At 38.8% G+C, this 17340-nt stretch overlaps 1 protein-coding gene and 1 long non-coding RNA gene across 2 annotated transcripts in view; one reads left to right on the forward strand and one right to left on the reverse strand.

Moving 5' to 3' along the window:
* Positions 1–17340, forward strand: part of LOC113178070 (uncharacterized) — a 99992-nt gene that overhangs the window by 52490 nt on the left and 30162 nt on the right. The window lies entirely within an intron of this gene.
* Positions 1–17340, reverse strand: part of Rab3b (RAB3B, member RAS oncogene family) — a 49854-nt gene that overhangs the window by 10004 nt on the left and 22510 nt on the right. Inside the window, exon 2 of the mRNA XM_026382538.2 lies at positions 3469–3587. Coding sequence (XP_026238323.1) covers positions 3469–3587 — 119 coding nt within the window. The remainder of the gene's footprint in view (positions 1–3468; positions 3588–17340) is intronic.

Consider the following 17340-nt stretch of genomic DNA (forward strand, 5'->3'; position numbering starts at 1 on the left):
TAATAATGACATGAAGATAGAGCCCCAGTAAATGGGATTAGTGTCCTTACAAGGAAAGAGAGATAGAATGCGCTCTCTCTCAGCCATGTAATGATACAATCAGAAGGAGGCTGTCTTTAGACACTGGATGGATATACTGGTATCTTGGTCTCAGACTTCCTAGTCTTCAGAACTGTGAGAAATAACTGTTCGTCATTTAAACCACTGATATTCTTGTTATAACAACTCAAAATGACTAAGGCACACATCCTCCTAGGTTGAAAAGGGAATTTCAAAAGTCCAAGAAGCAGTTTCCCTTCACAAAACTAGTGAATTGCTGCCAATTTATTTAGCTGAGGACAGACACACACATACCTACCCACGCTGGCTGTCACAGATTCTGACCCCCAAACCTTGGCTGCAAACTCACCCATCTCTTTGGAGTCCTTTAATATTTTGTCAATCTTCTCACTGGGCAGAGAGCTCATTTTAAAATGTGTATCTGACTACGATATGGCCTTTTTAAAAATATTTTTAGACCTTTATCGTTTTTTAATTTTCAGTGGACACAACATCTTTATTTTTATATGGTGCTGAGGATCGAACCCAGCACCCCATGCATGCCAGGTGAGCAGCGCTACCACTTGAGCCACATCTGCAAACCTACAATGTGGCCTTTTTAAAAAATCTTCTCTAGAGGGTCCCAGACTAGCTGTGATCAAGTCCAGGTTCTTCAGTTCAAAACCATTCATGTCAGATCTCTCCAGGCTCATTGTACCTCATCCTGCCTCAAGTCTCACTCCTTCCTCAAATAAGGCATTAGGTCATGATTATTTGTAGATGCCAAAATATCAACAGTGATTTCCTTCATATAAGATGATTATGAAAATTTTTAAAAATATATGTCAAATGTTTGTCCTTAAATTTTTAAAAGTAAACGGCCATTATTTCTAACCTTAGAAACAAAATTTTAGCAGAGGGAATAAAGTAGGATCCTAACATTGTAGAGACATCATTTTGTGTGGGTGGATGGGTCTCTGTCCCAACCACCTCATCACATGAAAACCCTGTACCTTCACCATGGCACCTATTATACTTGGTTAAATTTATCTGTCTCTGTCTGAGGGCAGGAATAAGTGTATTCATCTTTGGGATGCCAGCACCTTGTACAGAACAGACATGGGGTTGGTGAATGTCTGGATCAGCAGATGGTTAATCCTGAATCATATCTTGAATTGACTCTATTCTGATACTGAGATTCAATCTACATGAACCCTAACTGCATAGACCTATTATTGAACCTGCTACTAAAACAGGTCCCATCACCAATCATCATCTATCGTAAGAAGCCATTCCCTTGAAGGATGGAATTCACTCAATCACCATTTGTTGTAGGCCCACAAAGATTCAGGCCTCATTTGGGCACTGGAGCTTTGATGGCAGGTGGAGACTAAGCTAAGACCAAGTTGCCTAGAAGGAAAACTCAAAGGCCAGAGCTTTGGAGTCTTTGGATTCAAGGCAGGTACCTGAAGCCAACTCTCCTATCTCTCCATGTTACTCTTCCTTTTATCTTCCTCCCTCCTCCCACCCCATCCTCTCTCAGCTCCCAGATTAGAAACAAGCTCAGGTTATTCTTGGAAAAGTCGTCACCAGGTGTTAAAGTCACCGTGTTCTTGAGAAAGAATGAACAGAGACTGATGGAGGGGAGAAAAGGGGCCAGGAATGAGCAGTGTGGAGACACTTATAAGGCTAATCACTCTGTGGGAGGTGTGGTAAGAGAGAGAAAATGGAGAGGGAAGGAGTGAGGAAGAGGAAAAAAATCATAACTGAAAAAAATAAAGAGAAGAGGAAGGGAAAAGAGAAGAAGGAAAGGAGAAAGAAGGACAGTAGAGCGAAGAATTGTTAAAAAGGAAGGGGAGAAAAGGGGAAAGAGGATGATGACTGAGAGGCAGAAAAAAGAACACAGGTTCCCAGGAATGACATGGCATCTTGGACTGTTGGTCACAACAGAGGAATGGAGCAGGCAGCCTGTAAGATCACACCCAGTTCAAGGCTCCAAGTAGCCAATAATGCTTCACATAATCATGACAACTACTCTTTGGGAAGAGGGAAGTCCTCAAGCTGCTATGGTTTAGATGTAGTTTGTCCCCAAAGAGTTCATGAATTGAAGCTTGGCTCCCAGGGTGATAATGTTAAGTAAGAACTGGTGGACCTTTAATAAGTGAGGCCTAGTAGGAAATAATTAGGTCATTAAGGGCACTTCCCTCTAAAGGAATGGATATAATTCTTGAGGGACTCTGGTTAGTTCTTTGTGAGAGGTTTCATAAAGCAGCAAGACCAGTCCCCTCCCAATCTCTCTCTGGCTTCCTTTCTTACCATGTGCTCTCTCCCTTTTGCTCATGTTCCTGTCTTGATGCCACTCTCTCCCTTTTGCTCATGTTCCTGTCTTGATGCCATCTGTCATGATATGATGTAGCCAGGAGAACCCATGCCAAAGCCAGTGACATACTGTGTGGACTTTCAACCTCCAAAACTGTGAGCAAAATAAACTTCTTTTCTTTATAAAGTATCCAGCCTCAGGTATTTTGCTATAGCAACAGAAAACTAACTAATATAGCAGCTATGGGCAAAAGATAACAAGAGAAAGGCTTGGCACTGGCCAGCATTCTAGCTGGGTACCTGGCTCACCCAATTCTCTGATTCTGAAGAACAGCCATGGCACAGACATCTCACCTTCTCACATCCTCCTTTGATTAAAGGCACTAGGAATTGGCCTTTCCCTGTCACATGTCCATTCCCTTCTCCTCCTTTTTCCATGTAAGTAACTCCTCAAGAAAAAAGACATTATTTGCTCAGTGTATTGATTTCTATTGCAAATTGAACCTTCATGAACTTGAACTAGATTTGCTATTAGGCCCCAAACCCAGCCCAGGGATAGTGAAGTGTCGTGTGAATTCACTCTCCACTATAGACAGTGGAGATTATAGAATAATCTTCCTGAAACATAAATCTGAATTTGTTGATTTTCATTTCAAATGTTGTCACCTATGAGATAAAATCCAAACCCCAACATATAAAATCTTTCATGATCTGTGCTCTTCTTTCCCTCTCACCAACTTCTTATCTTTGCACATCTATATTCTTTCTCTGAAAATTCTTATCTATTTATCCCTCAAGCTAACTCCTGTTCAGTTTACAAAATGTAGTGTATGTGTCATCAACCCCAAGACATTTTCTCTCTCTAAACTGAGATAGACAGCCCTCCCCTGGGTTCCCACAATCCTGATGTCTCAATTCATCACTGTACCTGTCACATAATATTCTTGTAGCCTGCTTCCTACTCTGACTTCTCTCATCTGAGAACTTCATGAGAGCAGGAGCCATGTATGAGTCATCTGGCTTTCCCTAACATACAGTATAAAGCCTAGTGCACGTTAGATTTTCATGAACAGTTTGCCAAGTGAATGAATGAATAAATGAGTTTTGTACCAGTCCTGGACAGCATTGAATGACTCTTCATTGGTGATGTCATACATGAGAATGAAGCCCATGGCCCCACGGTAATAGGCTGTAGTGATGGTCCGATACCGCTCCTGTCCAGCTGTGTCCTAGATGGGAAAAGGGGGAAAAGGAAAATGTCAGCTTCCTAGAAAGTCTGCCTTGGTTCCTAAAAATTATGAGTTAATTGTCTTGGTTCCCCCAAGACAATTAACTCATAATCTAAGGCATATTTAAGGCGTGTTTATTATGTATCATGCTTGTGACTAGAATAAAATGATTTTTAAAACCTCATAAAAATAAGAAAATAATTAAAATCCCAATAAAAATTGGCAAGACATGAATAGCTTCTACAAGGAAATACAAATATAATAAATAATTATTATGTTAAAAGCCTTAATCTTTTTTTAAGTGGACACAATACCTTTAATTTATTTACTTATTTTATGTGGTGCTGAAGATCAAACCCACATGCAAGGCAAGCACTCCACCACTGAGCCACAATCTCAGCTCCACTCCAAAAGCTTTAATCTTTTTCTTTTTAAAAAAATACTTATTTTTTAATTGTAGGTGGTTTTTATGTGGTGCTGAGGATCAAACCCCGTGCCTCAATATATACTAGGCTAGTGCTCTACTTCTGAGCCACAACCCCAGCCCTAATCTTATTCTTAATAATAGTTCTCATTATAGATGAGGATGCATTGAAATGTACAAACTTGTTTGTAGGAGCAGAACTTTTGTTAAACCTTTTTGGAAAGCAATTTGGAAGTTTCAGTACCATTAAAAATGTTAATACCCTTGGCCCCAGAATATTCCTTCTAAATATTTTCCTAAAAAAATCAGATAAATATTTACACACAAATGTGTTATGGCCTTATTTTTCATCAATTTATATATTCAACAAGAGGAAAATGGTTAAAATATAAGAATTTTTATGTAAATGAATATAAGAATACTTATTGACATGGGACAATGCTTATAGATGTGATATAGTATCAATATCACAAATTTATATGTGGAAATGAAAACTATTAAAGAAAACACACCAATAATAGATATTATCTCTGAATAACAGACAAGAATTACTGCTGACAAAAATGAGGCCGTGAGGGCTGGGGCTGGGGCTCAGCAGTAGTACACTTGCCTGGTATGTGTGAGGCACTGGGTTTGGTTCTCAGCACCACATATAAATAGACAAAAAAAAATAAAAATGTTTATCAACAACTAAAACAAAAATAATTTTTAAAAAATGAGGCCTTAAATGCAGGACATCTGATTCTAAATCTAATGATTTATCCAAAGGCATTTATTGAATACCATCTATAATAATAATGAAAATAAGAAATGATCACAATAATAATTACAGAGTGTCATTATTTGTATATGCGTTGCACTTGTATCAAGAAACTTAAGAAAAATCAAGTAGATGTGTTATGATACTCATCTGATAGATGAGGAAACAGATTCAGAGAGATTATCCAATACATGTCAGAACCAAGATTCAAATCAAGTCTATCCCACTCCTATATCCATTATAATATATTGCCTTAGCCACGACCATACTTTGTGTGATACAAAAATGGAACTAGAGGAGCTGGGATTGTGGTTCAGTGGTAGAGTGCTTGCCTAACATGTGTAAGGCATTGGGTTTGATTCTCAGCACCGCATATAAATAAGTGAACAAAATAAAGGCCCATCAATGTTTAAAACAATATTTTTTTAAATGGAACAAGAACCACCCCTGTTCTCAGGAAGCCTCTGTAGAATTGTGAAAGTGGTTAAGACATACCAGTGAACTGATAATTAGCAATATGAGACAGTATGTCATCAGAACCAGATAAATGACACAGAGAAAATGTGAAATATAAGTTCAGGTAAGGAGAAACATAGTGGTTTGGGGAAGTTATGGAAGTTATCAAAGCAGAGGTAACATATTTTATACTAGTTAGGACTCTTCAGTTACAAGCAATCTCCAAATCTCAGCAGTTTGAACACAAAGTTTTATTTTTCATTGTTGGTATATGCCCACTAAGGGTTGGATGGGTGTTCTGCTTTGTGTCCTTCTGATTCCAGGATGAAGACTGACAGAGAACTTCCAAAAGGAAAAATAGTGTGTGAGTCATGTGTTGGCCTGTAAAATTTCTACTTTCCCACTTCACTAACCAAAGCAAGTCAGGTATCCACACCCAAATTCCAGGGGGTAAAAAAATACAATCTCATAACATACCCAGGAGTAGAACCAGAAATATGTGGAAGACAGCATACCTATTTCCATAGGTAGACTCTGCACTGAGCCCGGGAGCATTGCCTGAGGATGTGCTTATTTGGCAATACAATGAGGACAATAGGGACTTTCTTATTTTTATTATTTGTTCTAATTTGTTATGCATGACAGCAGAATGCATTTCAATTCATTGTACACAAATGGAGCACAACTTTTTATTTATCTGGTTGTATGCGATGCATCATTGCACTATATGTGTAGTCATACATTTACCTAGGGTAATGATGTTCTCATTCCACCATCTTTCCTGCCCCCATGCTCCCTCCACTCCCCATACCCCACTTATCAGAGAGAACATTTGGTCTTTGGTTTTGGGGATTGACTTACTTCGCTTAGCATGATATTCTCAAACTCCATCCATTTACCTATAAATGCCAAGATTTAATTCTCTTTTAATGCTAAGTAATATTCCATTGTGTGTATATGTATGTGTGTGTGTGTATGTGTGTGTATATCATGGTTTCTTTATCCATTCATCTATTAAAGGGCATCTTGGTTGGTTCCACTTTTCAGCTATAGTGAATTGAGCTGCTATAACCATTGATGTGGCTGCGTCAGTACAGTAGACTGATTTTAGCCTCATGCATGTTAGGTGAGCACTCCACCACTGAGCCACAACCCCAACCCCTGGAGTGAAATTCTTAAATTTTAAGATTTTAAGTCCTTTGGGTATAGACAGAGGAGTGGGATAGCTGGGTCAAATGGTGGTTCCATTCCAAGTTGTCTAGGGAATCTCCATACTGCTTTCCAGATTGGTTGCACTAATTTGTAGTGCCACCAGCAATGTATGAATATACCTTTCCCCCCACATCCTTACACTTATTATTACTTGTATTCTTGATAAAATGCTGGAGTGAAATTCTTTTTTTATATATTTATTTTTTAGTTTTAGGTAGACACAGTATCTTTATTTTATATTATGTGGTACTGAGGATTGAACCCAGTGCCTCATGCATGCTAGGCGAGCACTCCACCACTGAGCCACAACCCCAGCCCCTGGAGTGAAATTCTTAAAGAATTTTTTAAACAGAAAAGTAGAGAAAACATATTTTGGCAACAGGAAGAATTTTTGCCAATGTGAACTCCAGAAGAATTTAAAGAATGGTGGGAAATGGGTAAATGACAAAGCTAGAAAGAGCTTTGAGTGCTGTGCTATGGAGTATGGACTTTATCTTTTAGGAACAAAGATTTTGAGGCAGGGATTAACATAATTAGATGTTAGCTTTAAAAGATCACATTGGCAGAGTCAGGTATGGTGGCACAAACCAGTAGTCTCTGTCACTCTGAAAGCTGAAGCAGGAGGATCAAAAGTTCAAGGCCAGCCAGGGAAATTTAGCAAGAGCCTGTTTTAAAATATAAAATATCAGTATACAAAATCAACAGCTTTCCTATGCATCAATAATGAATCTGCTTAGAAAGAAATCAGGAAAACAATTCTTCACAATAGCCTCAAAAAAAAAAAAGGGGGAATAAATCTAACTAAGGAAGTGAAAGACCTCTGCAATCAAAATTACAAAATGCGGAAGAAAGAAATTGAAGAAAACACCAGATCTTCCATGCTCATGGACAGAATTAATATTGTTAAAATGGTCATATTACCAAAAGTGATACACAAATTTAATGCTGTTTTCGTCAAAATACCTATGATGTTCTTCTCAAGACTGAAAAAAACTTCTAAAATTCATTGAAAGAATAAAACCCAGAATATTCAAAGCAATTCAAAGCAAAAAAAAAAGCAATGCTGGAAGCATCATAATACCCAACTTCAAATTAAACTATAGGGCAATAGTAACAAAATGGTACTAGCATAAAAACAGACACATAGACCAATGGAATAGAAGACAAAGACAAACCCACACAGACACAGTCATCTGATCCTGGTCAAGGAGAAAAGATAGCTTTTTTTTTTTTTTTAAAGATATTATGCTGGGAAAACTGGTTATCCATATGTAGAAAAATGGGACTAGATCCTTATTTCTTACTCTAACCAAAAGTCCACTCACAATGGATCATAGATCTAGAGATTAGACTGGAAATTTTGCAACTGCTGGAAAAAAACATAGGGTCAACACTCAGACATGTAGGTGCAGGCACAGGCAACAACTTCTTCAAATAGGACCTCTGAAACTCCAGAAATAATACTAAGAATTAATAAATGGGATATTTTAAAACTTCTGTGCAGCAACAGAAACAATTAAGAATTTTAAGAAAGGACCTATAGGGCTGGGGCTCAGAGACAGGATCTATAGGGCTAGGGCATGCATGAGGCACTGGGTTTAATTCTCAGCAATGCATAAAATAAAATAAAGATATTGTGTCCACCTATAACTAAAAAATAAATATTAAAAAAAGAAAGGACCTATAAAATGGGAAAAAATCTTTGCCAGCTACCATTCTGACAGAGACTATCTAAAATATGTAAAGAACTCAAAACACTTAACACCAAAAAAACAAACAGCCCAATCAATAAGTGGGCAAATGAAATAAACAGACAGTTCTCAAAAGAAGAAATACAAATGACTAGCAAATGAAAAAACGTTCAACCTTTTTAGCAATTAGGGAAATGCAAATCAAAACTACAATGAGTTTTTATCTCACTCCAGTTAGAGTGGCAGTCATGAAGAATACAAATAATAATAAATGCTAGAGAAGATGTGGAGAAAAAAAGAACACTTTTATACTACTAGGATTGTAAATTAGTACAACCACTATGGATATCAGTATGGCAGTTCCTCAAAACACTAGGAATGGAACCATCATATGACCCAGCTATACCACTACTTGGTATTGATCCAAAAGAATTAAAGTCATTATACAGTAGGGATACAAGCATACCCATGTTTATAACAACACAATTCACAATAGCCAAATTATGAAACCAGCCTAGGTGTCCTTCAATAGATGTATTGATAAATAAAATGTGATATATATACACAATGGAGTTTTGTTCAGTCATAAAGAACAATAAAAATGCATCATTTGCAGGAAAATGGAGGGAACTTATGAGTATTATATTAAGCAAAATAAGTCAAACTCAGAAAGTGGAGGGTCATATGTTTTCTCTCATATGTGGAAGCTACAGAAGAAAAGCGGGGAAAGAGTTGATGGGGGATCTCATGAAAATCAAAGGGAGATCAGCAGAGTAATGGAAAGGGATGAGGGAAGGAAAGAAGGGAGAGAAGGGAAAGGAGAAACAATGGGGAATTATATTATTTTGTCAAGTTATACTGTTTTATCATGTGCAGGTATGAATATATAACAACAAATCCCACTATTATTTACAATTATAATACATCAATAAAAATATGGGGAAAGACTGCTAAAATTTCTTTTAAAAAATTAATTAAAATATGGGGAATTAAAAATTTTAAAAAGAGGCTGAGGATGTGGCTTAGTGGTAGAATGCTTGCCTAGCATGTGCAAAGCCCTGGGTTCAATCCTCAGCACCGCAAAGAAACAGAAAAATCACTCTGGCACCATATGGGGAAAGGAGTGGAAGGAGAAGAGATGGGAGACAGGAAGGCTGAACAGAAGATCTTTATATTTGTTCAGGTAGGATCTAATATAAGGGTGTGAACTAGAGTGGTAGCAACAGGGATGGAGTAGGAACAGATTCATTAGGTACTTAAAAGGTGAATTGTAAGATATGTTGACAGAATAAATGTGAAGAGATGAAAAATGAAGAGTAATAGTTATGTTCTGTCAAGGCTCCATTTCTCCGAGGTAGCAATTCAGCTCTGGCCCAGACTTGCATAACTTGACTCAGCAAAACAAAACCTGCATTTAGCATATCAACCCTTCTTGAAGAGCACATGAATTACCATCTCCCATTCATTGAGCAAAGTCTTTAAGCATCTTATTTTTCATCTCAGTTTATCAGAATATAACCAACTCCTACAGACTCCTGCTGATCTGCAGGCTTAGTCCCTAAGTACTGTCCTGCATGATTTAAAATTAAGCCACATATAGCACCTCTCTTTAGGATTTCTGGCAAATAAAATTTTCTCCAGGTTATAAATAAATGTGTGGAAGAATGGATGAATGGATAGATGGGTAAGTGAATTAATGAGTAAAGGAACATCTAACATTTGCAATCTTAGGTGCTATAGAAAGAAATGTTTGTTGTGTGCCCTATCTGCACAAAATCTTTGTGTATGTCTAAGAAACACTGCAGCAATATTTTATTTACTCCTCCCATGCCTTTGCTTCTGCTTCCTGAGCTTCTCAGAACCAACTTCTTCAGACTCCTGCTGATCTGCAGGCTTAGTCCCTAAGTACTGTCCTGCATGATTTAAAATTAATTCACCCTTCCTGATCTAAAGGTCCAGACAGGTCTGAGCTCCTGCACAGCTACCAGGTCTCAGTTCTCCTCACTCCTCCCAAGCCATGTCTTATTCCTCTGTAAGAATATCTAATCCCCTTCTCTGTCTGGAGCCTGGCCCTATGCACCAGCTCTTTAACAGGAGAGTCTTGTAGCCCAATTGATATCCAACTAATTATAAACCCTAATATGTAATCATAAAGGAGCCTGTACATGGAGTCAGTTTCATATCTGTACTCCCAGTGCCTATCACAGGGCTGTGCATGCAATAGATTCAATCACTGCTTATTAAACAAAAAGGCCAAGCTGAGCTGTGATGCACACCTGTAATTCCAGTGACTCAGGAGGCTGAGGCAGGAGGATCAAAAGTTCCAGGCCAGGGCTGGGGATGTGGCTCAAGCAGTAGCGCGCTCGCCTGGCATGTGTGCGGCCCGGGTTTGATCCTCAGCACCACATACAAACAAAGATGTTGTGTCCGCCGATAACTAAAAAATAAATATTAAAAATTCTCTCTCTCTCTCTCTCTTTCTCTCTCTCTTTAAAAATAAAAAAAAGTTCCAGGCCAGCCTCAGCAACTTATTGAGGCCCTAAGCAACTTAGTGAGACCCTGTCTCAAAATGAAAAATAAAAAAGGACTTGGAAGTAGCACAATGGTCAAGTGCCCCTAGGTTCAATCCCCAGTACAAAAAAAAAAAAAAATTTTAATTTTTCCTTTTTGTGATACTAGGAACTGAACCCAGAGTCACTCTATCACTGAGCTACTGGGGACTGAACCCAGAAACACTCTACCATTGAACTACATCTTCAGCCCTTTTTATTATTTTATCTTGCAAAGCTGCCCAGGATGGCCTCAAACTTCTGATCCACCTGCCTCAGCCTGCTGAGTAGATGGAATTACAGGCATGCACCCCCCAAAGCCAGCAAGGTCATATTGTTTTAAGATTAAAAGTACGATCTTTAGAGTTAGACTTCTGAATGTGAACCACAGTTCTAAAACTTACTGTGCAATTATGATGTCTTCCAGTGATCACTGTCTTCTGGTATTCATACTCTTAGGCAATCCCCTCCTTGGACAATTTACCCTTGGGGCACTTAGTTTCTTTTTCTTTTTTTTTTTTTTTTTTTGGTGGGGTGGTACCAGGGATTGAACTCAAGGGCACTCAAACACTGAGCCACATCCCCAGCCCAATTTTTTTATTTTATTAGAGAGAGGGTCTCACTGAGTTACTTAGCACCTTGCCATTGCTGAGGCTGGCTTTGAACTCGCAATCCTCCTGTCTCAGCCTCCCAAACTGCTGAGATTACAGGCGTGCACCACCACACCTAGCCTCTTTTTTTTTTTTTTAAGAGAATATCACATTTCTTTCTCTTTTTTTTTTAAAGAGAGAGGGAGAGAGAGGGAGAGAGAGAGAATTTTTAATATTTATTTTTCAGTTTTTCAGCGGACACAATATCTTTGTTTGTATGTGGTGCTGAGGATCGAACCTGGGCTGCACGCATGCCAGGCGAGCATGCTACCACTTGAGCCATATCCCCAGCCCTAGCCTCTTTTTAAAAAAATTTATTTTTTTAGTTGTAGGTGGACACAATATATTTATTTATTTATTTTTATGTGGTTCTCTTATGCAAGGCAAGCACTCTACTACTGAGCCACAACCCCAGCCCCACCTTGTTTCTTAATGTATACAGTTGGAAGATAATAATACCTACCTCATAGTTTTGATGAGAATTAAGAATGTTACATATAAAATGCTTGGAAGAGCTCCTGGTGCATAATTAGCTCCATACAGGCATCAGTTATTGATTTTTTGCTTCCCTGGGCCAGCTTCCCAGGATCTGCCCAGCATGATTAGACAGGTCTCATGTCATGTATTACTTTCCTCTCATTCAAAACTGTCCTGGGATTCCTCCAGAGTCTCAATGTGATGCTTCCCTTAATGAACAGCAATGTGGCCTAACAGAAAGGAAATGGATGAGCTTTTGCCTTAGTCTGACTCCTAGCTCTGTCATTATCAGCCATGTGATTTTTTTCTTTTCTTTCTTTCTTTCTTTTTTTCTTTTTTTTTTCTGGTACTGGGGATTGAACCCAGACCCTTGAACGTGCTAGACAAGCACTCTATTGACAAGCTCCATCCCCAGCCCTTTTTTTAGGAGACAGGGCCTCTCTAAGTTTCCCAGGCTGGCCTTGAACTTACAATTCTTCTGCCTCAAACTTCCTGAGTAGCTGGGACTACAGGCATATACCATGACACCCAGCTTTAGCCATGTGATTTTGGACAGGTTGGTTATTTCATCTCTTTGGGGCTCATTTCCTCACATATGGAATAGAAATAAAATGCTTAGGGTTTTGAAAGGTTTTTCTAATTAAATAAAATGTTTTTTTTTTAATGTCTGGTACATAAGAGGTAATCAAATGTGAGTATCATTATAATTTAACTTTTAAAGTAAAATTTTAAAAATTATTAAGCCCTCATTTCCTCATCTGTAAAGTAGTGATAATAATATCAACCTTGAAGTGGTTTTGTGAATATGAGAGATAATGTAAGAGATAGAGCTGGCAGAGCACTGAGCACATGGTAGGTTCTCAGAAAAGTTCATAGTAGCTGCTGTTACTATTGATATTACCATTGCTATTTCATTTAAATAAAAGCAAGGTTAGAAACAACAAGCCAGCTCTCACTATCCTCTGCTCAATGGAAGGTAGTCTAGAGAATTGCTCCTGAACCTCCCTATTTTATTTTTTAAAAAATCACATTGACAAACATTGATTCCTCTCCCACTAATGAGAGTCAAAAATAGAACCAAAGAGGAGACAGGAAGGAGAAAGAAAGAAGAATGACTCACTGGCTATGAGGAAGGAGACCATGTCATCAAGAACAATCAAGTCGCTTCTAAGCAACAGACATTCATTGAACTCTTCATATGAAGAAAGCATTATGACAAAGAATGGACACCAGAGTGAGCAAGCCACTGCCCAGGCCTCCAGCAACTCTGTCAGTGTGGCAGACAGACACACAGGTAAGGGGATGAAGACTAATGTCAACTGAACACCTATTATGTGCCAGGGCATTTTGATAAGTGCCTTACATATGGGATCTTTTCATAATTTGAGGTAACAAAATAAAATTGCTAGTTGAGCATTGCTCTGTGCCATAGATTAAGTACTTTTCCCATTTGATTTAATTTTCAAAACAGCCTTCTGAAATACTCTTACCTCCATTTACAGATAAAGAAATGTCAAATAACTTGCCATAAGATCTCGAATCCAGGAACACTCTACCATTTGTCAGTTCATGGCAAACTCAGAATCAAACTTGGACTCTTTCTGATTGCAAAGCCAATGCTCTTTTCAGAACAACTTTTCTCCTACATTATTTCTATTAATTATAATTTCAGCCTGAAGCAAGTCAAGTTTGCATCTCTTTTTCATATATCAATTAACTGACGATCACAGAAGTTAAGAAAATTGCTATCACAAGCTATAAATGAGCAGAGTCAACAGGTTCAATCCCTAGTATTACAAGAAGAAGAAGAAGAAGAAAAAAAAAAAGCTGAGTTAGGATACAAATTCCATCAAAGCCTTTGCATTTTCAATACAGCCTACAGCCAACCAGACTGTGTATACTTGTTCCTCTGTTCCCTGGGACAGGACCCAGTTCACCCAACAGCTTCCCAGACAGGAGGTCCTCCAACCTGGCTAAGGCTACCAGGAATCCTTCCAAGGACTTTCCTTACACCAGAGTATAAGACTGGAAATCTCTTGCAGATATTAAATGAAATAATGTGTCTAGAACACAAGTGCTCAACTAATATTCACTCCTACCCTTAACTTCTTTACAGAGATCCCTCACAGTCACCCATACACACGCTAATCATGTTTGCTTCACATTTCTGCCCAGGCTACACTCTGCTACATGTGCTCTCTCCCAGCTTTTCCAGTAGTCTTGACCATCATATTGTTGAATTCTAAAGTTAAAAGGAACCTCATAAGTTATTCAATCTACTCCCTCAATCAAAGTAGGCATTCCTTCCATGCCACATTTACATTGTTTATTTATTTATTTGTTTGTTCTAATTTATTATATATGACAATAGAATGCATTTTGATTCATAGTACACAAATGGAACACAATTTTTCATTTCTCTGGTTGTACACAAAATAAAGTCACATCATTCATGTCTTCATACATGTATCTAGGGTAATAATGTCCATCTCATTCCATCATCTTTTCTACCCCAATACCCCCTGTCCTCACCTCCCTCCCCTTTGCCCTATTTAAAGTTCTTCCATTCCTCATATGCTCCCCTTCATGGATCAAGATCCACTTATCAGAGAAAACATTCAGCCTTTGGTTTTTTGGAATTAGCTTACTTCACTTAGCATGATATTCTCCAATTCCATCCATTTACCTGCAAATGCCATGATTTGATTCTCTTTTAATGCTGCTGAGTAATATTCCATGCCACATTTACATTGGATATTTCCAGTATCAGACTCACACCACCTCTCCAGGCAGTCATTCCACTGACCACAATTCTGGTTATTAGAAAATTTCTTCCTTTCATTGAGCTGAAATCTACTTTCTATCCATTGACTTAACTCTGTTCTCTGGAGACATGAAGAATAAATCTACTGATTCACTCATGTGGCAGCCATCCAAATATTTAAGTCCTGTCTTCGTTTAACTATTTTAGAGTTTACAATGTTTTTTCCTCTTATTATCTGTCTTAATTCACAGAAATGTGAGAGATCTAATATCTGCATTCCACAAAAGGGGCAACTGAGACTTAAAGAAGCAAGACGGGACTGATGAAAATGAGCTTAAATAAAACCAGGTCTTAAGTCTCCAAGAGACCAGCGCCCTTTTCACAAGGCTATATCACTGATGTTTTCAGTCACCTGTCACAGGGACCTTGACAATTAGCAGAATGACCAGAACAGTGAAGGGAACTTGAAACCTACTAAAGATGTTAAGCCCTGGGGGGATGGGGAATAGTAGGCTCTCTTCAGATATCTAAAATGCCTAAAGGGTTTACTATCTCTTTTTCTTTCAAATCTTTACCGGACACTGATTTTGTGCCAAGATAGATACACAGATAGATATACCACAGTGTATCTAGCATGAAAGTCTACAGTGTCTGTTTACTGTAGAAGATAAACCTATATTGGATTGAGTTCTGACTAGGAAAGGCCCCTTTCCTGTGCCTTCCTTGTGCCTTTCCTTCAAGTAACATCTTTCTTTCAGAGCTCAGTTCAGCATAGCATTCCCACCATCCTGGCAAAATCAAATGCTCCCCAATTATATGCTTTCCTGGCACCATGTGCTTCTTGTTTGAAAATCACTCATCCCCACTGTAATTTTGTATTTATTTGTATAATTATTTGATTAGGATCTGTCTCCCCTGCCAAACTGCAAGTGCCACAAGAACAGGATGTCTGGTTTCACTTATTATTGTGTCTCCCGTGCCTGGCACAGCACCTGGCACATAAGGCTGGAGTGTTCCAATAAATATCTGTTGAAAGGATGAATTTATTGGGTGCCTGCAACATTGTGGATAGAACACATTGAATGTCAGATGAGTCTTTCTGAAATTCAAATCTCATCATCTCCCTCTGAGACTAAATATCTTCCTTGGTTTTCTAAAGCCCACAGCTTCTCAGTAGTTATAGACCCTTCAAGATCTAATTCAGATTTCCCTGCCAATTTCTGGTGTCTCATTCCTTGATGGGACCAATGAGTTCCAATTTTTCCTAAATATCTGTGGTCTCCCAAACACAGTACTCCTTCATACCTCTGCACCTTTGCATATGCTAATCCTTGCTTATACTGTCCCTTCCTTTTTATAATATGGGACCTTACTCACAGGTCTTGTCTAAAGTTTTCCCTGATACACCAACACACAAGGTAACTTCTTTCCCTGCCTAGAGAAAGTTTGGCATTGTATCATTGTACATATCATATTCACTATAGTTTCTGACTCATCTGTCTGTCTTCCCTTTTACACTGTGAGGACCTTCAAATGGAATTGTATTTAGACCCTCAACTATAGTACCTGGCACATAGTAGGAACTTAATAAGAATGCTGGTGAATGAAACTCAAAGGTTGACTATGTACTGAGTTGGGAACTCATTTAGAACTTCAGGGTTGAATGAAATAAGCCCTGTGACATCATATATGCCATCACCTCTTTTTGGTCCCTTTCATTGTTGTAGAGGGAGGGCTAGTTGTGGCTCAGTGGTAGAGTACTTACCTCACACCTGTGAGGTACTGGGTTCAATCCTCAGCACCACATAAAAATAAATAAATAAAAATATTGTGCCCATCTGCAACTAAAAAAAAAAAAAGAGGGAGGCCCAGAGTAGTGACAGAACTTGGGAAGCCACACAATGAGTGAGAAGTTAACTCTGGTGCCTCCACCAAGTCCTGCAACATACTCCCCTAGTGTTATACTTCCCTAGTGTTATGATTTGGATGTGAGGTGACCCCCCAAATCTCATGTGTGAGAAAATGCAAGAAGGGTTAGACGTAATATGAATGGGTTATGAGAGTCTTAACCCAATGCGTGAATTAATCTCCCTATGGGATTAGTCAAGTGGCAACTGAAGGCAGGTAGGATATGGCTGGAAGAGGTAGGTCCCTGGGGGCATGCCTTTGGGGCATATATTTTGTATCTGGCAAGTGGAATCTTTCTGCTTCCTGATTACCGTGTAAGCTGCTTCCCTCTGCCACACTCTTCCCCCATATTTTTCTGCCTCACCTCAAGTCCTAAGGAATGGGGCCTGCTGTCTATGGACTGAGACCTCTGAAACCATGAGGTCTAAAATAAACTTTTCTCCTTTGCAGTTTTTCTGGTTGGGTCTTTTAGTCACAGCAGTGAAAAAGCTGACTAACATACCTAATGAGTCTTTTCTCTCTGCCCCTCTTCAATTCCCTCCCTCCTGGCCAGAGTTGGGTAGGGATGATAGGCACCAGGGAGGTAGGTAATGGGAGTATTAGGGCTGGCTTTCCCCATACCCATTCTCAGAACCACAGATGCTCAGCGTCAAGTCCTTTGTATTTTGTAGCAGCTGGGAATCAAGGCTTTATGTCTCATGGGAATGGGAGAAAACAAGTAAAAAAAAAAAAAAATCTGGAGCCCAAGGACACATAAGTAGCAACTGGTTATATCCTTCAGGAAAAAAGGCAAGAAAGAGGCCACTGGAGTCCAGGACTGAGGGTTATGAAGCACTGCACTGTGCTCTGTGATCCTATCTAG

Source organism: Urocitellus parryii, chromosome 11 (genome assembly GCF_045843805.1).
Source record: "Urocitellus parryii isolate mUroPar1 chromosome 11, mUroPar1.hap1, whole genome shotgun sequence".
In the NCBI taxonomy this organism is placed as follows: Eukaryota; Metazoa; Chordata; class Mammalia; order Rodentia; family Sciuridae; genus Urocitellus; species Urocitellus parryii.